This window comes from Tursiops truncatus, chromosome 4 (genome assembly GCF_011762595.2).
Source record: "Tursiops truncatus isolate mTurTru1 chromosome 4, mTurTru1.mat.Y, whole genome shotgun sequence".
Lineage (NCBI taxonomy): Eukaryota > Metazoa > Chordata > Mammalia > Artiodactyla > Delphinidae > Tursiops > Tursiops truncatus.
Genome location: NC_047037.1, coordinates 11,061,191 through 11,085,163, shown reverse-complemented (window position 1 = coordinate 11,085,163; position 23,973 = coordinate 11,061,191). Strand labels below are relative to the sequence as shown.

The 23,973-nt window shown below is 47.8% G+C and overlaps 1 protein-coding gene across 2 annotated transcripts in view; it reads right to left on the bottom strand.

Annotated features, from left to right (window-relative positions):
* The window catches only part of SH3BP5 (SH3 domain binding protein 5), an 80,075-nt gene extending 68,032 nt beyond the window's left edge, over positions 1-12,043 (bottom strand). The window contains exons 1-2 of one of the 2 annotated variants that reach the window (XM_019934400.3): positions 11,749-12,043; positions 9,968-10,030 (exon numbers count right to left, since the gene is read on the bottom strand). In XM_019934400.3, the coding sequence (XP_019789959.1) occupies positions 9,968-10,030; positions 11,749-11,883 (198 nt within the window). In that variant the 5' untranslated portion in view covers positions 11,884-12,043. Of the gene's footprint in view, positions 1-9,967; positions 10,031-11,320; positions 11,345-11,748 lie in introns of those variants that run through there. The other variant, XM_073803685.1, reaches the window with a different exon arrangement.
* Positions 12,044-23,973: the final 11,930 nt, after the last annotated feature.

Below are 23,973 nucleotides of genomic sequence, written 5' to 3'. Positions count from 1 at the left end.
GACCCAACGCAGCCAAAAATTTTTTTTTTTTTAAAAAGCCAAAAACCAGGGAAGAAAACATCAAATCTGCAGGTTTCATATCTTATCAGAATGAAGCTGAAGCCTTTTGCGTGTTGGCAACAAAAGGGTCAGGTGGACGAACATACCCGAACCCTGTTCATCATGCTTCGGGTGAGTCTGATGCCACAGAGTATGCGTTTACATTAAGTGGGTTTGGCTGCAGTGAGAATAAACAGCGGATGTTCCTGTCATTGTCTCCCTGCTGGCAGTTTCTTTCTGTCAGAGCAAACATTAATATCTCTTGGATAATCCAGCAAAACACAGCAAAGGAAAAACGTCAGGCAAAAATAGAACGAAATTGTTTTCCATCTTCCTTTAAGGAAATGAAAGAGGCTGATTCTCTGAGCTCTCTACGAGTGCCTTTGCAAATTTGCAAATTATCGTGAGACTCTTGGTTAAGATGTGTTGCATAAAAGGGATACAGTCTCTACTGTTAGAAGCATCTATGTGGTGATAGGCAGATTAAGTAACTCTCGGAAAGGAGGGCTGGTCGAAGATACCCGGGATGCTGCCAAAGGATGAGGTTCAATAGATGTTTAATTCATCCAGCCGACACACACACACAAATACACTGCTGTGTTCAAAGTTCCTACCATAAACGCTCAGAAGGAAAAATAACAGCTCATTATTAAAAGGCTGCAGCCCACAGGGACCACAGCTCTCTGCCAACAGGGGTATCTGAAGATTCTATCAACCGTGGGGACAACAATGGATCCGCCAACCCTCAGAGCCTGTCTTCTTTTGAGGTGGGGACACCTCTAGACACCCTGAAGTCAGAGGGAAGGTATCCCGGATAAACGTGGGGACACAGTCATCTCACTGTACGACAACAGCAATGGCCCGTGTTCCCACAATGGTGCCAGCTAAGGGGCCAGGAAAGTCTACATACTATCTCACTGGTCTTTATAGTTTAAAGAAAGACACATCTGATATTTTTAAAGCAGTAGACTCCATTTCAATATTGACAGCTATTTCTATATTCCAGCCAACAGCCCACACTAATAATCATTTTGCCTAAGTGACTACAGTGAATGACGCCCACTTATATGTGCCCACAAGTCTTTATCCATGTAGAAAGGATGCTACTACTCAAATCCATATAGTAACTAAGTCTGAATATCTAAATATTCTTAATATTTGGAATGTTTTCCACTGTTCTATCTTGGTGATTGTTTTGGATTTTCATAAATGAGGGTTTCTTGGCTGCAGACAATTCTAAAATGCCTTTAAGTCACTTTTCATCCCTCCGTGAATTACCACATGAGAGTTTAACAATACAGTAATTCACCAAGCAAACCCACCAACGTCTGCGTTTATCTACAGTTAGGGCAGGGACTACCAATCTGAAAGTTTTTTCCCACCAGCCCTCATCATTCCTAAAATTCCTTCCAAAGACATTCGTCTCTTTGACTCATAAAGACATCTTTTTATAATAGTGCTTTGTTCTCCACCCTCACGCCCTGCCTATGAAAATGATAAAATATGGTCATTGCAAATAATTCAGAAAACATCAAGAAATGGAAAATTAAAATCACCAGCATTCTTAGCGACCAGCACTAACCACTAGTAACATCTGAGGGTACGTACTTCTCAGACTCTGTGGTAATGCATCCCTCCACCCCAGCACCAACCAACATGAATCAACACTTCTGCAGAATACAACAAAAATAAACTAGAAAAGTGAAAAGCCACGTGGATGTCACAGCCATGTCAAACTGCTAAAGAGAAGAATTTCTAAAGTCTTACTCTCAATTTCTATATGTACTTCACCTTAATTGGTAACAAGCAGATCATAGCCTGTGGACCACACTATGAATATCTCTGTTCTAGACATTTTTTCTGTTAAATGTACATGTTCTTTTACTGTATGTATATATGCTTTTACATATACTCTACACATAGCTTTATATGTTTTCCCCCACTAGATTTTATTTCCACTAAATAGATCATGGCCACGGGTCCACAACCACACATGTCATCCTATTTTAATGCAAAACACTCTTCAAACCCTGGCATCTCCAAGCAGGGCAGAATCTTATACCTCCATGAGCTAGGACCTCCGGGAGTGAGGGCTTAGGGGAGCGGAAGGAGGTCACGGGCTGTGCTTCAGCAGCGCCGCCATTGTGCCCAGGGTTGGCCCTGCCTAAGGAAAGCCCAGGGACCAGTGCATTTCCAGAGCAGGCACTAGGGAAAAGGGACCTGCCGGTTTTGCAGGACACTGTGTATGGCAACGCCAAGAGCCACGAGTCCACAAGGTGTTTGGTTCTAACCACAAACTCTAGCCGTTCATTCCGACATTCATCGTACCCCTGTGTGCAGGCACCGCATGAGATGCGGAGGCCAAGCCCCTCCCTCCAGGGAGTCCAGCGGGGGAGCCAGATGCACAGATGACCAGAACACAGCCTAATGGATATGCGCGAAGCTGCTAGTGCCGGTGAGGACAGACTCCTGGGCACCGCCGCCCCATCCCCCACCCCCGGAGATTCTGAGTCATCAGGTCTGGGTGGGGCCCAAGACTCTGCAATTCCAGCTTGGTCCTGCGATGCAAAGACCACACGTTGATGGCACTGCTCTAGGGCACTGGTTCACCACCAGGGGCAACTTTGCCCCCCTCCCCTGGGACACCTGCAAGTCTGGAGACATGCTTGTCTGTCACAACTGAGGTGTGGGGGTGGGGTTGACTGGCCTTTAGTGAGTCGATGCTGCTAACCCTCCTACAGTGGGCAAGACAGCCCCCCACAACAAAGAACGTCCATAGACGATGTCAACAGCGCAGTTGGGCAACTCCTCGAGAGCAAGACACTTGAACTCCAGGCCTCAGTTTTGTTATCAGCAAAATGGGGATGACAGTATCTATCACAGAAAGTCGTGCTGAGCATTCAGTGACTTTATGCAAAGTGCTTAGAACAGGGTCTGGTACGTGGTAGGCATTTATTATTATTATTGTTATTATTATTAACTATCATTATTATTGAAGAGCAGACAAAGACAAGCAGAAAAGACATTCCAGGATGGACACAAGTCCTTCCTGCAAGTACCCACCATGCTGAGGCCCTCACCTGCCCTGCTCCAGTAACAGCAGCAATGATGTTTATTCATGGCCTACTACGCATCAGCAGTGGAATAAGGAAACTGAGGCCCAGAGACATTAAGTAACTTGCCCAAGGTCACACAGCCACGAAGGGGCAACCTGTTGACATTCATCCACTCAAACATCTACTGAGCACCCATTATGTGCCGGGCAAATCCCAAGAGAAGACAGCCTAACACAGCAGGGCTCATGCAGGGAAACAACTGATTTCCACACCCCGCAGACCAGCCACAGAGCAAAGCCCTCTTGCTCCAGAGACTGCAGAGTCCACCCTGCTGTAATCCTAGCCTTACGAGCCCTCTCTCTGGCCCCTTGCCCAGAGCCTGTCTCTGACAAAGAGACGTCATGGCGGGGCCTGGGGGGAAGAGGGCAGAGCTGCGGTGGGCCTGGCTCCAATGCACATCTCGATGGAACTTGCTCTGCATCCGGCAGTCCCCGGCGCTCGCTGCCAGCCCCGCACGCAGGCAGCCTCTCCCTCACCCAGGCTGTGCCCTAGCAAAGCCCTCCCTCACACAGTGTCTCCTCCTGTCCCCCAGGCCACCCAGGAAGAATAACGACACCAGTTCACAGACGAGGGGGCTCGGGCTCCAGAGGGGCAAGTGCCCCCAAAAGTCAGCAGAACTCGGGTTCTAACCACGTCACCTGATGCCAAGACGTCCCTCCACCCACCCCTTCCCCATGACTTTGGGTTTTTTCCCCCTTGATTCTAAAGTAATACAATTCAGTGCAAATAATTCAGAAACTATAGAAAAGTATCAAGAGAATACGTCTTACTCAACTCTCACCAGATATAACTGGCATGTAATCCTTTCCTCATATTTTTATGCATATAAACATATGTTTTAGAATAGCATCATGAGTCTAAATCATGACTCCAAGCTTTTGGAACCTGTTTTCCATTCAGATGCCTTTCTAGGTTAATAACAAGCTGTGTCATCATCTAAAAGCCTGGATTCCCTTAGCTATCGCCTAGGCTTGGTATTCATTTATTTCCTCAACCCCCTACTGACAGTCATGCAGACTCACAATTTCTCCAACATTTTTAAACAATGCTGCAGTGAGCACTGTTGGACCTGCATCCTTGCCCAGTTAACCCCTTAAAATAAATTCTTACAAGCGCAACTGCTGGGTCAAAAGTCACTGTCCCCCAACATCCCAGCAGCAGTGTGGGGACCACTACCCAAGCAGGAAGCCCTAAGGCCTACTATTCCAATGGCCAAACTTCAGGTCAGAGCTGTGGGGACAGAAGTAGCCCCAGCTCGGGGGCCCAGGAGGCCCAGTAAAGACCTCAAGTGTGTTGATCTTTACCAGCCAATGAACAAAGGGTCCCATCAGCAATGCTCCCCGCCCCTAGCACTGCACAGGCTGCAAGGGATGTCTGCACTGGTCCCCTCCACTTGCTGGCTGCTAATCCTCCCAAATAACTAGGGTCCCCAGGCCTCGACTCCAACGCCCCCTGTTGCAGCAAAGCGTCCCCCGGCTCCCAAGACCCTGCCCGGGTCCCTCGCTCTGTGTCCAAGGCCTGAATCCAGGACCCCCTCCCCACCCCCACCCCCACGAGGTGAGAACCCCACACAGGACTCAGCCCGCAGGGGGCCCTCAGTGCCGGTTCCATGAACGCCTCCAGGCCTCTGTTTCCTCAAACTAGATCTAACCTGGCTACAAAAGAGATCCCAGCCTCAGTCATGCACAACACACACACACACACACACACACACACGTGTCTTCAAGGGGAAAGTGCTAAGATGTGATGGCACTGTCCTCTCAGAAAAGAATCTCTCTCTTCCCGTGACTTGTGTGAAAAATTCATTACGAGAGAGTCCAGGCTGCTCCCAATTCCCCCCCGACCCCGGGCTTCCAAGCTCAGGACAGTCTTCTTTCTTTCTTTTTTTTTTAAAGAGAAAATGTTTGCTGGTTTCTGGCAGGGACAAAGGCAGATTCTGGGTGCAGGCCTTATGCGAGTCTGAGGAATACAGATGTCCAGAATCAAATGCCTTGCAAACTGCCCTCGCCCAAGCACCGAGGGGAAGCACACGGCCATTTACAATCAACCGCCTTTGCCTCCCCAGGTAAGGACAGGCTGGAAAAGTCAGCTTGTGATTACTCAGAGCCAGAAAAGCTGTCTGTGGGCAGCTAGGCCTGGCTGTGTCCTTCCCCCTCCTCCTGGACCACCTCACACCCTAGAACAGCCCGCCTTCAGAGGAAGCAGGGGGAATACAAAAACACTACACATCATAGTAAAAAATAAATAACTGGCACGGACTATTACAAATCTTGATTAAAATGATTTAGAAATTGTGCTGCCTCTTGTTTTAACAAACATTTGAGAAGAGATCGCTCTATTGGGTACGCATTCTAAAAGTGCATCGGTACATTTACCTGGACTGCCTCACCTGGCAGGGCTGCTGCGCACTGAATGACCTGTTTATCTCTCTCCATCCATCGCTCTCCCCACCCCCAGCACACTGGCCCCCCTGGCTGGTCCTGAGCTGGGCCAGGCCCCTCTCTCTCTCACCTTAGCACTGGCTGTTCCCGCTGCTGGAACGCCCTTCCCGCACAAGGCCCCGAGGCTCACTCCCTCCAGATGGGCTTTCACGGAAGCAAATAGTAGGTGCTCAAGAAATACTCCATGAGTTAATAATTAAAGCTAACTAACCAATGCGCCTGTGAGAAAATATATGCGCTTTCTTAACTTGAAACATCAGGCTTATATCCAAGAGCCTCTCTGGTTAAAAGGTTACTCCCTTCAACAGCTTGAAAAGGCTGGCTCTCTCAACACAAATCAGAGTGCCAAGGGGATACCATGCTGTCCAGACAAGGTCAGAGGCAAACCGTGGTCATGGGAAGGAGCAGGTGTCTGCCTGACAACAGGCCAGCCATCAGACACCTTTGGTCATCTCCCATTTAAACTACCGAGAAACAGATGGGATCCAAGGGCGAATCCCAGCTGACACCTCAGCTGCGGCTGCCCAGAGGCAACTGCGCCACAAACTGGTCACCAATTCGTTGTTTTTTCAATTTTTTTATACAATTTGGAAAGGTTACTTTCCATTTACAGTTATTACCAAATATTGGTTATTTTCCCCGTGTTGTACAATACATCCTTGAGCCTCTCTTACACCCAATACTTCGTACTGGTAACCACTAGTTTGTTCTCTATATCTGTGAGTCGTTTCTTTTATGTTATATTCACTAGTTGATTGTATTTTTTTAGATTCCACATATAAGCACTATTATACAGTGTTTGTCTGCCTTATTTCACTTAGCATAATGTCCTTCACGTCTATCCATGTTGCTGTAAATGGCATTATTTCATTTTTTATGGCTGAGTAATATTCCACTGTATATATGTACCACATCTTCTTCATCCATTCATCTATCAATGAACACTTAGGTTGCTTCCCTATCTTGGATATTGTAAATAGTGCTATGAACATTGGGGTCACCAATCTGCTTTAATCACTCAAAGTCAGGAGGGGTGCTGGGCCCTGCAGACCATAATCAAAAAGCAAAGGAAAGGAAACGCAGACAGCAAAAGACCCTCCCCTAGTGGCTACGAATTATATACAGTCAGTCCTCATTATCTGTGGATCCCAAATCTGTGAATCTGCCTACTCACTAAAACTGATTCCAAAATCAATACTGTGCTGCTCCACAGTCATTTGTGGACCCGCACAGAGTGGCAAGAAACTCCAGTAGCCCGACGTGCCTGCTTCCAGGGAGGATGAACAGACGCCCTCCACCCTGGTCCAGCTCTCATGCTGTAAACAAACATCCTTTACACAGTCCATTTAGTGCCAGGCTTTCTGCACTGCTGTGCTTTGTGTTGGTGATTTGGCTGTTTAAAACAGCCCCCAAGCCTAGCGCTGAAGTGCTGGCTAGTGTCCTGAGCCCAGGAAAGCTGTGGTGAGCATTATGGAGAAAACACGTGTTAAATGAGCTTCGATCAGGCTGAGCCATGGTGCTGAGGGCCAAGTTCAACCAACAAGACACATTAAGTAAGGTGTCTTTAAACAGAAACACACATAACACACGGTTACATACTGATCAGTGGATGAAGGTGTTGGGACCAGAGGCTCACGGGAGCCTAATGAGGTTTAAGTTCCCGAAAGCCGCTGGTCACAACATCTCCCTTGGGAGCCACGGCTCAGTATCCACTAATTCAAGGTTCACGGCGACCTTAGTGAAAACTACCGCGAATAAGGACAACTGACCATATACTAAGGTGGCTGCTTCCTGACCCGCGTCCTCTGGCATTCCCCCTCCCCGCCCCCCGCCATCATCCCCACTGCTCTCTCCATCTGCCCCTCCACACACCGGCTCCCTCGCTCAGCAGGCTTCTGCTCAGGTGTCTTCTGGAGACTCCTCTGTCACATCACTCTTCTACTGGACTCATCACAATCAGTAAGTACTAGCGAACCCTCCATGCCTCACCCCCACCTGAAATGTCAACTCCCGGAGGCAAAGCCTCTGTCTTGTACCCATATCTACCTGTATCTGCAGGGGCCACAGTGCCCAACACAAGGTGGGTGGCCAGTGCTTGCCTGAAGGGACACAGCCCACCACACACACGGCCACAAGGTCCCTGGCAGGTTCTGGGAGCATGACAAGCGTCCAGAGAGCCTGCACGGAGGCTGAAACCCCACAGATTAGACGCCCACTATGGCCCAGGGCCACGTGCACCTCCTGTGCACTTGAAACGCGGCTGGTCCAAAGTGAGATGTGCTCTAGGTGTAACAGATGCACAAGATTTCCAAGACTTGGTACAAAAATATATGTAAAACATCTCATTCATGATTGTATTGATTCCATATTGCAATTATTGCATCTTGGACATTCTGGGTTAAAGGAACTAGATTAAAATTAACTTCACCTGTTTCCTGTTGCTTTGAGCATGGCTGCTAGGAAGTTTTCATGACGTACAGAGCTTGGCACTATGGTTGTCTGAGTCCAGCTGGGTTATACTAATGCCATGGAAAGGGCAGCCAGTGACACAGGCCAGCCCCGACCACCTCTCCAGGCTACTGCCTAACACTCTCCAGAGGCAGGCAGGAAACACCCGTCCCGTGGCTTCCCGTGACCCACAAAGACCTAAGTGAGTTCCGACAGAGGGCTCAGAAATCAAGGAGAAAGAGTTAAGAGATGAAACAATTGTGCCCTCAGAAGGGGAGCACCGCCAGAACAGGGGCCAGCATCGAGCAGGCCTACAGGTATGTGTTGAATGAATAAACCAGTACTTTGCAAAAAAAAAAAAAAAAAAAAAAAACATTTCTAAGTTGTTTGTTCATATTTGGGATAGAATAGGAGAGCTGGAGGGGACCTGGAAAATGACCAGGCTCCGCCATGTCGCTGAACTGTGAGGACGCTGTGCTTCCGTGTCCTCCCCTGGAGAAGAGGCGGTCCCTGCCGGTCCCTACCTGCCAGGCCCACGCCGTCCAGTAGAACTTTCTATGGTGATGGGAGTCTTCTCTGATCTGTCCAATACAGTGCCTACTGGGCCCTCGAAACGTGGCTACTGTGACTGAGGAAGTGAAATTTCACCTTATTTAATTGTAATTAATTTAAGTTTAAATTCAAATAGCCACATGTGGCATAAGGCTGCCATCCTGGACAGCACAGCTCTGGCCTGCTGTGACAGGCAGGAAGGAGATAAAGCCTGTAAAAGCACTTCGGAAATGCCAAATCCTGACAGAAATGGTAGGGGTTTTGTTGTTGGATGTATTACAAACGCGAGATTCTGAGAGATTTCAATTGCCCAACGAAGAGACTTGATTCATCGTAAGTGAAAAAAATTTAAACACACAGACTGTACTTCACCTGGGGGAGAAGAGTGTTCATAGATACCTGGAATCAGAACAGAGCAAGAACACTTCACACACAGCTCAGAAAACTAGCTTTAATCCTCTGGGCCACTATACCTCCAGGGCCTGGACATGCAGGCAGAAATCAAGGTTGCCAGGGTGTTGCTGGTAAGATTACATTCCTATCTCCCACCCCCTCACTCTAGGGACCAGCGGTGTCCTGCCCCTTCCGCTGACCTTCCCTGCCATTCCTCCTGCTACAGAAACGGGTCCTCCCACAGCTCTCAGACAGAAGCGGGGGTTGTTCAAATCTGATGGATGGTAAAACCAACCGGTGCTGAAAAGGGATGCGGACTAAGTGGGAGCTGTGAAGAATGCTAATCTGTTTACACTCAGGTTGGAAGATGCTCATGAAATTCAAATCAAGTTCTCGGCTCCCAAGATTCTTCCCAGCAGGAAAGCCCTTCCCAGTCTAAACAGCTTTTCGGTACCATTAAGATCATCATATTCTACGCACCAGCAGACAATAAAGATAAAAAAAGCAGGGGAGTGGAAGGGGGGTGAATGATTAGGGCCGGAAAGTCAAACAAGTCTAAGTCTTTCTGAGGAAACACACAATATTTCTGAGTAAAAGTGTAAGGAGCTGCCCTAAAATATTTAAAAGATTTTGTGAGCTCATTCATTCTTGTCCATTAAAGAGCACAGCTACTTTTCCCCTCAGTCCTTTTAACTTTTCCACAGACACATTAACTTTAGGGCTTAAGCGTGTGTAATGCCCTTGGTTTGGGCCCCTCGGAGCTTCCATGATGAAAACCACGTGAAACTGGATCCACACGTGTTCCACCCACAAGCTGGCCTCAGTGGTGTAATTTATTCTGTCAGGCAGCAGGCTGTTGCTCAACTTGGAGGAGGGAATGCCAGCAGCCACCCTCCAGCTATTAAAACAAAATGAACCAGCGTGGTGTCAGCGGGACAGACGCCACTTCACTGAGAAGAGAGACCCAGCTTTCCGTACCTCAAGTTCAGTCTCCCGTCTGTTGATATCATCCGTGGATTGATTTAACTTCTCCAGCTCTCCCTGATGAAGAAAAGGGACAGAAAAAAGATTCAGGGGTTTGTCTTTTGTTGCCAGTATGACTCAGCCCCAGTACCTGCAAATTACTCTGGCACACTTTGTAGGAAGAGGAAGGAGTCAGTGGTAATTCTCAAGGAAAACAGTTGAGCCTTGGCTGGAAGAACAAATGAATGTCAGCATTTCTGAAACCTTTTTCTTGATGGTGGCCTTTTTGAAAATGACTTTAAGGTCCTAGGAATTTGTCTTTTCTTAGAAGGTCAATTATTTATTCCAGGTATGTGCCTTCAGGTAAACCCACCTGTTACAAATGGTTTAGAGGCTGAATCAAAACAATGCTTTAGAGCAAGGATTTTGCAGAAAAGATAATAAAAGAAAATAAAGCCAAGCCTAAAGTATAAACCCAGTGAAATAATTTAAATCAAGGGTACAATTCTGGCATTATCTCATCCATGGTTGAGTATTTTTCTGTAGGAATGAAAAGTCTTTTTCAAACTGCTAGTTATTCAACCTACCTGGCTGTTTTACAAAACAAACAACTAAAACTAGCTTTAATCCTGATCCTTTAAATAAACATTCACACGATGACATTTTGTAAAAAAAAAAAAAAAAAGTGCCCAGCATGAAGTTAACTCATTTTACTCAGCAAACAAAGGACCTTGTGAACAGAATTCCCCTACCAAGAAAACAAAATTGAGTAGCCCGAACTGATTTTATTTAATAGAATTCCTAATGCAAAGATTTTTCCACCTGATTTTTATCTTGCTAACCTGCCATAACAATTCATTTAAATGCAACAGCTGAGTTAAATGAGCTTTTAATTGATCTGCGCGCTGAAAAACCAATTAAGTCTCCAGAAACTGCAGCGCATGCTGAAAAGCAATATTAAAAAAAAAAAATCTTTATGGAAAGGGTAGAAACACGGGTCTTCGAAAGCGATGTGCTGTGCTTTCTGCTTGGAGGGTGAAGAGGTTAAGCTGTCACTCCGAGATCTCGGCTTAGAAATCGTTTTTAATCATCTCCCAGAGAAATGGAGGCACAGGAACCGGGCCAACCCTCTTGCCTTCTCGCGCGTCAGCTATGCGCACCGCTTGTCCCAGATTTCTGTTCACACCCGACCTCATACGGAGGGAAAGCTGGGTTTTAAACCGTTTGAGGCCAAGCGGAGAGCTGAGCCAGTGGTGACAATAAGCCCTTCGGTTTGCTAACAATGAATCAGAGGAGAAGGGAGATGGCTCAGGCCGGGCACCTCTGCCAGCAGGAGGCTCTGACCCCCAGGCACGGGTGGCCGCCCACCTGCAGGGGCCGACGACGCCCACCGCCCCGGGAGCCCGCGCCCAAGCGGCCCGCCCGGCTCCCGGAGCCCGGAGGTTGTGCAAAGCCCGCGGCGCCGCAAGCCCGGCCGGGTACCCAGACGCCGGCGTGGCGCCCCCGCCCCCTTTCCTCTTTGTTGCGCAACCGCCCGCAGCGCTGGGCACGCTGCTGCGACCCCCGGATCCTGCCGGGGAATCCCGGCGATAGAGTCAGGCTGCGTCCACGCGGGCACCGCAGCCTCCCAGGAACTGGGGGAAACCGGGTACTCAGACCCTCTCCTCCAGCCCCGGACTTAACGCTGCCACCTCCCCCGGGCGCAGGCACCGGTGGGGGGGGGGGGTTGGGGGAGGCGGCTGCGAGGCGGGCTCAGTGCAGATGCCGGGGTCCTTGTGCACCCCCGCGCGCCCTACCTGGATCCGGGGGTCCACCTCTTCCTCCTCCTCCAGCCCCGGCTCCATCCCCTCCTCCTCCTCCTCCGAGTCCCGGGCTGGCGGCGGCAGCTCGGCCGGCTCCTCCGGACGGCTCCGCTTCGGCGCCGCGTCCATGCGGGCGGCGGACTTGGGAGCGCGGGGGTGGCGGCCGCAGACTGGGCCGGAGCTGTCTGGCCACCGCCCGGCGAGCTCAGAAGGCGCCGCTCGCCGCCGCGGGTTCCCGGGCCCAGCTCAGGAGGAAGTGGGCGCGGTCGCCCCCTCTCCGCCGCGGCCGTCAGCGCAGCGCCGCCCGCTCCGCCCCCAGCCCGCCGGCTCGGCGCGGCCCCGACTCTAGACCTGGCCGGCCGGCCGGGATAGCCGGGGCTCCGTCACAAAACCTCACTCCCGGAACGCGTGAGGGTGGTGAAATGGGGGAGCCCTCACCCCCTTTTACCATAGCAGCCCGACTAGATCACAATTTACCGAACGTCGGCCGCCTGGTGTCAGGGTGCTTTTCTCTCCCTCCCTCCTCTGCTAAGGCAATTGACTGCATGCAAGGAAAGTTTGGGGTATTCCCACCATCTGAAGGCACCTTTAGAAGCTTGTACTCAGTGACCCTGGACCAGTCCCAAGACTCACTCAAACCCCCGTGTACACTCAAAGCACTTTTGTCCCCTTGGGTTAACCTGGGGAAATGTGTGTACCTGAAGATTTCCCCAGAAAAGGGAACTGAAACATATGCTCACATAGACACAAAAGAACAAAGAAGGGAGCCAGCTGCAGCTCCTTGCGTGGATTCCTTGCCCAAAGGCTGCGGCCCGCATTGAGCAGAGCTCCATACGCAAGCTCCTGTGCTTTCACAGTTGCAGGATGGTCCTACCTGAAGAGGCAGGAAGCATGGAAAATCCATTGATCAGGGATGTGTGAGAGTGAGCGGGTGCCTGCCAGTACACCCTTCTCAAGGAGATGCGAGTGTAACCCCTGTTCATGGGCACGCGCCATCCAAGGATTTATGAACTGGTGAGGTTTCCTGCCCGCCCTGAACAAGCGGAGAGCCAGAACTTGCCTGGCAAATTCAACATCACAAAAAGCCAAAGAATAACGGGAATGTTTGTGCTTTTATGAAATGGCAGGGCCACTATGATGTCAGGAGAGCAGAAGGTCAGATGACCTTAGCAAAGCAGGCAAGGACATTGCCACTGGCCATTGCTAATGTCTCCTTCACTACAAAAATGCAGAGCGTACACACTTTCTACACAGAAGCTTGTGGCCTGTGGGCTCTGTGAGTTCAGAGGGCAGACTTGCTTGAGAAAGGAGTTTCTTTCCGAGAGCCTGTCATTAAAGCCAACCTTGGGAAACCTGCTTATGATGGTTTTATCAAAAGCTAAGTTGGGGGGGGGTTACTCCTTGGGCAAGTTTCCACCCTACACACTCTGGCACTGTGGTCCACCATCACAGGAGCTTCCTTGTCTCCTGGAGGTAACACAGGTGTACACCATGGGTTTGGTTCTGAACAGGTCACACCTGTTCACTGTTCTTTAAATCAACTGAGAGTCAGCAATTCTTTGTGAGATGTTCTCAAATTCCCTGCTAAAGCCATAGTTGCTTTTCATTTTCCAGTGATGGATGAAGGCAGGGTCAAGATGGCCATTAAGAGTCACAAACTGAGACAGAGGTTGAAAACAAGTGAGGTCAGCCCTGATTCTAAATGCTTCCCAAGTGGTGGAACCTCACCATCACCATTCAAACAATAGCCTCCAAATTACATTACGGTTTAAGCTTAGATCTAAGAGCAATAGGGTGGTTCAAAATGCCTTTATGGGGGGACTTCCCTTATGGTGCAGTGGTTAAGAATCTGCCTGCCAACGCAGGGGACGTGGTTTTGATCCCTGGTCCGGGAAGATCTCACATGCCAAGGAGCAACTAAGTCCGTGCGCCACAACTACTGAGCCTGTGCTCTAGAGCCTGCGAGCCACAACTACTGAGTCTGCATGCTGCAACTACTGAAGCGCACGTGCCTAGAGCCCATGCTCCGCAACAAGAGAAGCCCGTGAACTGCAAAGAAGAGTAGCCCCTGATCGCCACGGCTAGAGAAAGCCCCCGTGCAGCAATGAAGACCCAACACAGCCAATAATAATAATAATAAATACATAAATAAAATGTAGTCTCTTTAAAAAAAAAATGCCGGGCTTCCCTGGTGGCGCAGTGGTTGAGAGTCCGCCTGCCGATGCAGGGGACACGGGTTCGTGCCCGGTCCGGGAAGATCCCACATGCCGCGGAGCGACTGGGCCCGTGAGCCATGGCCGCTGAGCCTGCGTGTCTGGAGCCTGTGCTCTGCAACAGGAGAGGCCGCAACAGTGAGAGGCCCGCATACCGAAAAAAAAAAAAAAAAAGCCTTTATGGGATATAGGGCAACTGCTCCTGAACACCGAACATCACTGTAGACTTTTGTTGTTTTATTTTTAGAAGACCTGGGCCAGCTATAGCATGATGTTCTAAAGTTAAAGTAAGGAAAATAAATAAAGCACAGCCGTACTATATATTTCTATTGACACATACATATGCACATCAATGCATAGAAAAGGGTCTGGAAGGAAGATTCCTACCCAACAAAGAGTGGCTAGCCCTGGAAAAGGCAGTATGAAGGGGCCCAAGATTGGCTAGGATGGGGTTGGGCATGTCAAAGGGAACTTTTAATCTCTCGATAATGTTTTCATTTCTTACAAGGAGGATGTATTTATGATTATTTGTGTAATTCTAAAATAAATTTAAAATAGTGCATACTGTATTAATTTTCTATTGCTGTGTAACAAACTACCACAAATTTATTGGCTTAAAACAGCACTTGTGGGGCTTCCCTGGTGGCGCAGTGGTTGGGATTCCGCCTGCCGATGCAGGGGATGCGGGTTCGTGCCCCGGTCCAGGAAGATCCCACATGCCGCGGAGCAGCGGGGCCTGTGAGCCATGGTCGCTGAGCCTGCGTATCCAGAGCCTGTACTCCGTAGCGGGAGGGGCCACATCAGTGAGAGGCCCACGTACCGCAAAAAAAAACAGCACTTGTTCATTATCTCACAGTTCTGTAGGCCTGACGTTGAGGCAGGGTGTGACTAGCTTCTCTGCTCAGAGTCTCCCAGACTGAATCAGGGTGTTGATCAGGCTGCATTCCTTTCTGAAGGCTCTGAGGAAAAAGTCCTTCCAAGCTCATTCAGGTTGCTGGCTGAATTCAGTTCCTTGTGGTTGTAGGACTAAGGTCCCCATTTCCTTGCTCTCAGCCAAGGGCCAACCCGAATTCCTTGCCCCATGACCCCCTCCATCTTCAAAGCCAGCAGCAGAGAATTTCCTTGGGTTGAGTCCATCTCACACTACAATCTACTCTTCAGGAAAAGCCCAGTCCCTTTTAAGGTTTCACTTGATTAGCTCAGGTCCACACAGAATAAAGTCAACTGTGCCATATCCACAACCTAATCATGGTGGTGATAGTCCCATCATATTTACAAGCTCCCACATTTTACAGGAATACGTACAGCAGGGGGCAGGAAATGGGGCAATCTTATACTTCTGACTACCTCACATACTAAGAAGGCAAGCCATGTAAGTGGCTCGTAACCCAAGCAAATGCTTAGTATTTATTTTAGCTGCCATACTGATCTAGATGAGTGGTTCTAAAGGTATGGGCTGGAGACCTCTGAAGGTCTCTGAGAACTTTCAGGATGCCCATGAGATCAAAACTAGTTTTAGACAAATACTAGACAAGACTTGCTTTTCCCACTCTCATTCTCTTACAAGTATTTGCTGGAGTTTCCCAGAAGTTACATTACACATGATACAACAGACTGAATGCAGAAGATACGAGAATCCAGCTTCGTCTTGCTAAAGCCACCCGTTAAAGAGATGTGCAAAAATGTAAAACAATGCCCTTCTCACTATTTGTTTTGTTTTGGAAACAATTTTATTTTTCATTTTGGAAATGAGTTATTTTTCATAAAATTATGATATTTATGTTCACATGTAGTCAATGTGTTGTTATTTTTAGATGAATTAATTTTAAAAGTTTTTAAAATTGTTTTAATTTCTACACAGTAACCACTTGTAGATGCAACCACATAAAAAACAGCTCTTTGAGATCTTCAATGGTTTAAAAAAATATAAAGAAGTACTGGCAACAAAAGGTTTGAGAACCACTGAGCCAGAGGAAACATATCCTCCAGTTTGAGTTATCCTTTTTTATTCGCATAAATGTTCCACTGCCTCCTTCACTCAAAAGATCCTTCACCCCTCCCAAGACCCCATTGGTGGAGTATTTGGGGCACAGTACATTTTTGCCCATTTCAAAAGACTTTAAATATAATTTAATAATTTAAGTGATTGAGATCATTATGGTTATTTCCTGGGATTTATATTTTGTCAATTCCTGTGAAGAATTCATCACCCAGTTATAACATTGCCCCTTTGGAGAAACAGTCAGCTTTTTAGTGCCTTGTGTGTGATGTGGTTTCCAAGAACACGCCTCTGCTTGCCAGGCTTTGGGGGGTCCCGAGTGGTGGGGGGCACACCTGTACCAGAGCTGTGATTTTTGGCAGCCTGATCACATGGTGCGTGATGTGGGCGAAGTGGGGATGGCCGACGTCTTAGCAGAATCCTGAGGACTGCTTTACTAGGAGACATACTCCCTGTTGTCCACTGGAGAAAAATGCACAGCCTAAAAGTTGCGAGTTATGTTTTATTTGGGGAACGTCCTGAGGACTATAGCCCTGGAGGCAGCCTCTCAGGCAGCTCTGAAGGAACTGCTCCAAAGAGGTGGGGGAAGCCAGGACATTTAAAAGTTTTTGCTGGGGGTGGGGGGCACATGTAGCCAAACATCAAAAGATGACTGCTAATCACAAAAACAGACATCTCAAGTTAATGATTTTCATGATTTTCTATGTATGTGAAGATGCAAGCGCCTGAGCTCATTGAAATTATTCCTTAGATGTGCATCGTAACTATCTAGGGCCAGTATCCTGGTTTTCTCCATCCCGAATCCCCTCAGGGTTCGCCAGCAGGGCTGATGACTTGATAGCTGCAACATTCTTTGTCCACACTGTTCAATTTATTTTTACTATCTCCTTGTAGTTTGATTAAACTGGGGGGAAATATGTGTGTTTGTTCCCTGCCCCTCCACTTCCTCAAGCTGAAAATCTTCCTTGACGAAAATCACAGCCTCTGTGCTGTCCCAGTTGCCACAGAGCACAGTGGGCTGACATTTAGAAAGAAGGAGGAAAAAGGTATCTGGCAGGATGAGCCTGGGTTTACATATTTCTCTATATTGGGTCCTTATTTGTCATGATCTGGTTTCTTTCATGGGATTAATGTCAACCTCTCCTTTTGTAACCCCACCTCCTCACTGGTGTCGTACATTTATCATCCAAGCCTCCTCCTGCCTGAATTATAAAGCAAGCAAGTGTCCAGCAAAGGGAGACCCTCTCCTTATTTAGTCCCCCAGTTGGAGTGAGTGTTTGGGGATGTTTCTATTTCCATAGGTGTGGAAAGAAACTTGGGTTTATTTAATAAACACACAAAGAAAATCCTGCCATGTTCAAGGGACCTCACATTCCTCTCTTCGGGTGAAGAGAGGGTCTCCAACTGTGTTTAAAATGTTCTCGGCCTTTTTTGTGAAAAGAGAAACGTGACCTTTTCCCCCAAACTTATGAACACCCAGGAGTGGAGGCCTGAGAGGAAGTAAGGAGGTCTGCTGACCTCAGAGAGTTTGGATGGAGTTCAGGGCAGAATGAGGGCTAGTGCTGGCCATTCACCTGCCTGGAGGAGCAGCCCTTTCCCTCCTGGCTGCTGTAAACGGCTGTGTCATACTCTGTGGGGACACAGAGGTCATCCCACCTTCTGCCGGCAAGGGCCAGCGTGGTTTTACGGAGAAAATGACACTGGGCCTTGAATAATAAACAGAATTTCCTCAAACAAGGGAGGAGGATTCTGCCAAAGAAAGAAAGAAAGGGCTTCCCAGATAGGCAATAACATGGGGAAATCATGGAGGGGGTGGACCGGTCAGGAACAGCAGAGAGAGAGACCATCTCAACTTGGGACCCAGGAGGGACAGTGGGAAGTGGAAGGGGCAGGGGATGAAGCCTAAAGTAGAGTCTGGGGCAGGTCCTCAAGGGCCTTGAGTGACAGGCTCAACCTTTGAACTACAGACCATAGACAATGAGATGCTGTTCACTCATTTGTCCATTTATTCATCCAACAAATATTAACTGAGTACTTAATATGTTTTAGACACTATACCAGAGGCCAAGGTATCACTATGAACAAAAGACACTACCTCCCTGCTGTCATGGAGATAAATGTATAATAGGTCAGGGTGATCAGGGCCAAGGGCCAAGTAGGGGACGGACAGAGAAAGAGGGGTGCTGTTGTGGTTATGGAGAAGGCTTCCTGAGAAGGGCACTTTGAGTCAAGACCCCAAAGAAATGAGAGAGCAAACCCCACGTCCCTTTGGGGAGGAGCACTCCAGCGCCTGAAGCATGTGTAGGGGGTCCCAGGAGCTTGGTGGGACAGAAAGTAAGATAGTTAGGCTGGGAGATGAGGATGCCTCTTCTGGTTACTGCCATTATCTCAGTGAAATTGTGAGCAAGGTCATCGGCTGTGAATAAGGGGGCCATGGGGGGCACTGGAGAAACCCTGGAGGTTAGAGGAGAGATGTGAATGGCTATCCAGGAGAGCTGGGAAGTGAGTGCCCAGGGGAATATATTATAATTGTCAGGCTGCACTGAGGACCCATCTGTGGCTGGAGATTCTCAATGAGACCACTCATCACAGGATGAATGGTTTTGCCTACCCAACTTCAGCGTCAGGATACAGGTGGAAAGTAGTAAGAACGCGAGATTTCACCAGGGCTGGGATTATGTTGGGTTCCCACGGTGGTGGGGAAGAGGGGTGAGGGAATCGCGGGTGACAGCAGGTGTAGGGATTTAATGGTGGCTCATGGGATCTAAGCTGGATCAAACGGGAAGGGCGGGCGTAAGGGGGTGAGGGAGGGGCTGTTAAGATAGTTCCAGGGAGCGATGATCCATCCCTGAATCAAGGGATAGAAAGATGGGAATGGACCTGAGACTACATGGAAGCTGGTGATTGGTAAGATCTGGAGGAAGAGAGGGAGGGAGGGAAGGAGGGAGAGTCAAAGATGATTCCAAACTTTCCAGTCTGAGGGACTTGATGACACCATTAGTTGGGACCTATGCTATAGAAGTTTGGGCTGGGAAGATAATAAATTATCATTTTTTTAGAACATACAGATTTTAAAGGGGAAACCCTGACAGTTCGACTACCTGTTGTACTTGGAAATAGGGATCCAGGTTACCCAAGGGTTGAGCAAAACTCTTTGGAAGACCTTTCCTGTGGCCTCCATATACTTCCCTACCATAGCAAGTGGGGTCCAGCTCAGCTGGTCTGCAAGGATCACGCCAGTTTCATTTCTAACACTGGGGGCCTCCAGGAAACAGAGGTGCAGTGGAAATCTCTTCTTTTGGTGGCGCTTCTGGAGAGCTGCAATGACAAAAATGATATCTTAACTGGGTTCAAATCCCAGCTGAACCATTGGTGAGCTGACTTTAGACAAGCTGAACATTAGTATCCTTGCCTGTACAATAAGGGTAATCACACCGGTGCCTCCCAATCAGAGAGGTGGAGATTAAATAAAATGGTATTTACTGAATTACTGGCACATGATGAAACTTTATTTTATATTTTTAAAATATTTATTTATTGTTTTTTTTATTTTGGCTGCACCAGGTCTTAGTTGCAGCACACGGGATCTTTTAGTTGTAGCATGTGGACTCTTAGTTGTGGCATTCATGCGGGATCTAGTTCCCCGACCAGGGATCCCTGCACTGGGAGCTCGGAGTCTTATCCACTGGACCACCAGGGAAGTCCCCTGACAAAACTTTAATTCATGGTGCTTCCTCTGTCTTCTTTTCCTCTGCCCCATGGCTTAGACCTGAGGGAAACAGGTATTTTACACAAGAGATTTTTTTAAATGTTTTTAAAAGTGAAATCTGCAAGCTGAAAGTGGTCAGCAAAATGAATTCAATACGTTTTTAAGCACCTCTGACATGTATGCACAATTCCAGGTGCCAGTGTGAGGGCCCCAAACATGGAGATGACAAAATCATAGGGTCTTCCTACTTGGGGAGACACGTCCCCACCAAACTTGTGCCCCAAGGAAGCAATCACGGGATTCCTTCCTGTGAAATTAAGGCTCTTCCTGTCAAACTTCAATGCCATTTAAATGAAGATTCCCTGCAACACGGATTTTTTAAAAATTATTTGCATCTGCTTGTTAACCCCTATAAAGTAGGAACTGCTCTTCCGGACTAAGGAAGAGTGGATCTGCATTCACACCACATCCTGGTGGCAGTGGCTGACGAAACAGACATCAGCATCTTCTCCTGGCCACCCCTGCCATCTTTAGCTGCTGCCTTAGGTCAGAGGTGGCAAATTGGGAGCTCCTGGCTGGATCAGACTGGAGGGCATGTGTTGTCTGGCTGGCACGGTGCTCTGTAAATTTGAGGCAGCAGTTAAAATCCAGGCAATACAAGAAAATTCACACTTCTCTATTTGGCGAGAGTCCAGAGATGGGAGGCGTGGCTGACCCTCTGGAAAGGATACGTTAGCCTCAGAGCCCTGGAGGCCGACCTGCTCAGTCTCACAGGCCACACCCTGGCACTAAGGTGATGCTGTAAGGTGACGAGGAGGTGCAGGTTCCCTCTGCCTTCCTCCCACCCTCCCTTCACTTCCTACCAACTCCAAAGGACCACGGCATGTGGCAAGAAGGAAGAGAACTTTAAAGCAGACCTCAAACCCTTCAACAATGCTTTTCGCCCCCAGATGACTGGTTCTCAGAACTCAAGGAACTATAGAATCCAGTTCTTTGAAAGGGATCACGGCCTCCAGATCACAAAGCATCTGTTTAATTCTGTGACTTGGTGACATCGGTACATAGTATTGCCAAATTGTCTTGCACTGTGGCTGCTCCCCTCTAATGAGAATCTTTATTTGTGTCCTAAATTGAATTAAGCTCAAGTGTCTTGACCCAGATGAACTATAGGCCAGAGTACTTAGAGAACCCAGGAAAGAAACTTTCAATGTTTATCTGTGGTCTTAAAGGACCTGCAGACATTTTACATGGTGCCAGAATCATGGAGACAGAAAAAAGTGTTCCATTAAAAAGAAAGAGCGTTCCATACACTGCAAAACAGTGAGTATAACAGATTGCAGGCATGATTCTAGAATGGATTTTAAAGGGAAAGGTCATTTCTGTGCCCCAGAAGAAAAATGATAGATCACTGTGATCTAGCTTGGGTTAACCAAGAACAAATTATGTCAGCCTTGCCCTCCCTTCCTTATTCCACAAGTTTATTAGTCTAGCCAAGGAAGGAAACACACAAGACAGGAGATCTTCATTATTCAAAGATAACTGGTAGAGGAAAAGGCCACTTAAATAAACCCACTTATAAAGGAAACCAAAATTTCACATTAAATAATGAAAAAAGACTTTTATTGGGGCTTTACTCTGCAAAATAAACTTAAAATTATGAAAATACCTTTTTTCTTCTCTTTTAAAGACTATTTAGTTGACAAATATTTACTGAGCATCTGTTATGTGATGGCCTCTGGCAATGAAGGCCCAGCAGTGAACAAATTAGACAAAATTCCTGCCTTCATTGTGGTTTATAGTCTAAGGGAAGACAGGAAAAAAAGTTACATACATAAGTAAACAAAATAGTTGCAGTTAGTGATAATGATAATTGCCATGATGAGCAACAAAAAACATAGGAAAACCAAATAAAGAGGCTGGAGGGTGGAGGCTGCCTCAGACGGGAGATGGAGAGGGCTCTCTGTGGATATGACATGCGAGCTGAGATTTGATGAGGAGGTGTGGGGCAGCCACACGCTGAAGGGAAGGGTGATCCGGATGGCACAGACCCTGAGCAGGGAGCTGGCTGGACAGCCCTTGAGATGGCCAGAGAGTGAATAGGGAGGAGGGGGTGTTGAAATGACCATGGTCACATATCAGATGTGGGGCCTGGGACGCCACAGGAAAGAGTTTGGATTTTATTATAAATGTGATGAGAAGCCACTGGTGGGATTGAAGCTGAGGAATAGCAAGATCCGTTTTGTATTTTTAAAAGATGGCCATGGCTGCTCTGTGGAAAAGGGATGGCCATGAAGGCAACAGGGGGAGCAGGAACTCTAGTTAGGAGGCTGTCACAGGGGCCCTAGCGACAGACATGGCTGAGGGGCTTCCCTGGTGGCGCAGTGGTTGGGAGTCCGCCTGCCGATGCAGGGGACGTGGGTCGTGCCCCGGTCCGGGAAGATCTCACATGCCGCGGAGCGGCTGGGCCCGTGAGCCATGGCCGCCGAGCCTGCGCGTCCGGAGCCTGTGCTCCGCAACGGGAGGGGCCACAACAGTGAGAGGCCCGCGTACCGCAAAAAAAAAAAAAAAAAAGAGACATGGCTGGGCTGCGTAAATGGAGTGAGTCGATTGAGGATGTATTCTGAAGACAAATCCAACATGTGGGAACGGGCGGAGGCAGAGGCATTAAGAATGACTCTTGAGATTTTGAATGGAGAAGTGGCTGAAAGATGCTGCCATTTACTGAGCGAGGCAGGGAAGACTTGAGGAAAAGGTTTGCAGTCAAGACGTATGTTTTTGCAGCTTAAATGTCCATTGACAGATGAATGGGTAAAGAAGATGTGGTACGTATATACAATGGGATACTACTCAGCCATAAAAAAGAATAAAACAATGTCATTTGCAGCAACATGGATTGACCTAGAAATTATCATACTAAGTGAAGTAAGTCAGACAGAGAAAGACAAAGATCATATGATATTGCTTATATGCAGAATCTAAAAAAAAATGACACAAATGAACTTATCTATGAAACAGAAACAGATTCACATAGAGAACAGACTTACAGTTGCCAAGGGGGAGAGGGGGTGAGGGAGGGATGGAGTGGAAGTTTAGGACTAGCAGATGCAAACTATTATATACAGAATGATAAACAACAAGGTCCTACTGTATAGCACAAGGATATATATTCAGTTCCCATAAAGGAAAAGAATATGAAAAAGAATATATATATATATAACTGAATCACTTTGCTGTACAGCAGAAATTAATAAAACATTGTAATTCAACTATACTTCAATAAAATAAAATTTTAAAACATGAGGTGTGTGGGCTTCCCTGGTGGCGCAGTGGTTAAGAACCCACCTGCCAATGCAGGGGACACAGGTTCGAGCCCTGGTCCGGGAAGATCCCACACGCCACGGAGCAACTAAGCCCATGAGCCACAACTACTGAGCCTGCGCTCTAGAGCCCACGAGCCACAACTACTGAAGCCTGCATGCCACAACTACTGAAGCCTGCGTGCCTAGAGACCGTGCTCCCCAACAAGAGAAGCCACCACAATGAGAAGCCCACACACCACAAAGAAGAGTGGCCCCTGCTTACCGCAACTAGAGAAAGCCCATGCACAGCAACCGACCCAATGCAACCAAAAATAATTAATTAGTTAATTAATTAACTTTTTAAAAAATGAGGTGTGTTTTTGGACACCTAATTCTGAGAGGCTATTAAACGCACAAGTGGAGACGTCAAGTAGACAGGAGGATACACATCTGAAGGCCAAGTCCACAGATATAAATTTGAGAGTCAACTGCATATGGATGATATTTAAAACCATGGAACTGGATGAGATCACAGGGGGGATGCTGAAGGGGAGAGGACCAGGATGAAGCTGGGAGCACACCAACATCTAGAGGCAGGGCCTTGGAGAAGTCAGGAAAGAGTATTGCCACCAGCTCATCAGAATAGCAATACTCACCACCACAAAAATGATCAGTCAACTGACAAGGATTTTTTTTTTTACATCTTTATTGGAGTATAATTGCTCCATGATGCTGTGCCAGCTTCTGCTGTACAACAAAGTGAAACAGTGATATGCATATATACCTCCCCATATCCCCTCCCTCTTGAGCCTCCCTCCCACTCTCCCTATCCCACCCTTCTAGGTCGTTGCAAAGCATTGAGCTGATCTCCCTGTGCTATGCAGCAGCTTCCCACTAGCCATCCATTTTACATTTGGTAGTGTACATATGTCAATGTTACTCTCTCGCTTCGTCCCAGCTTACCCTTCCCCCGCTGTGTTCTCAAGTCCATTCTCTACA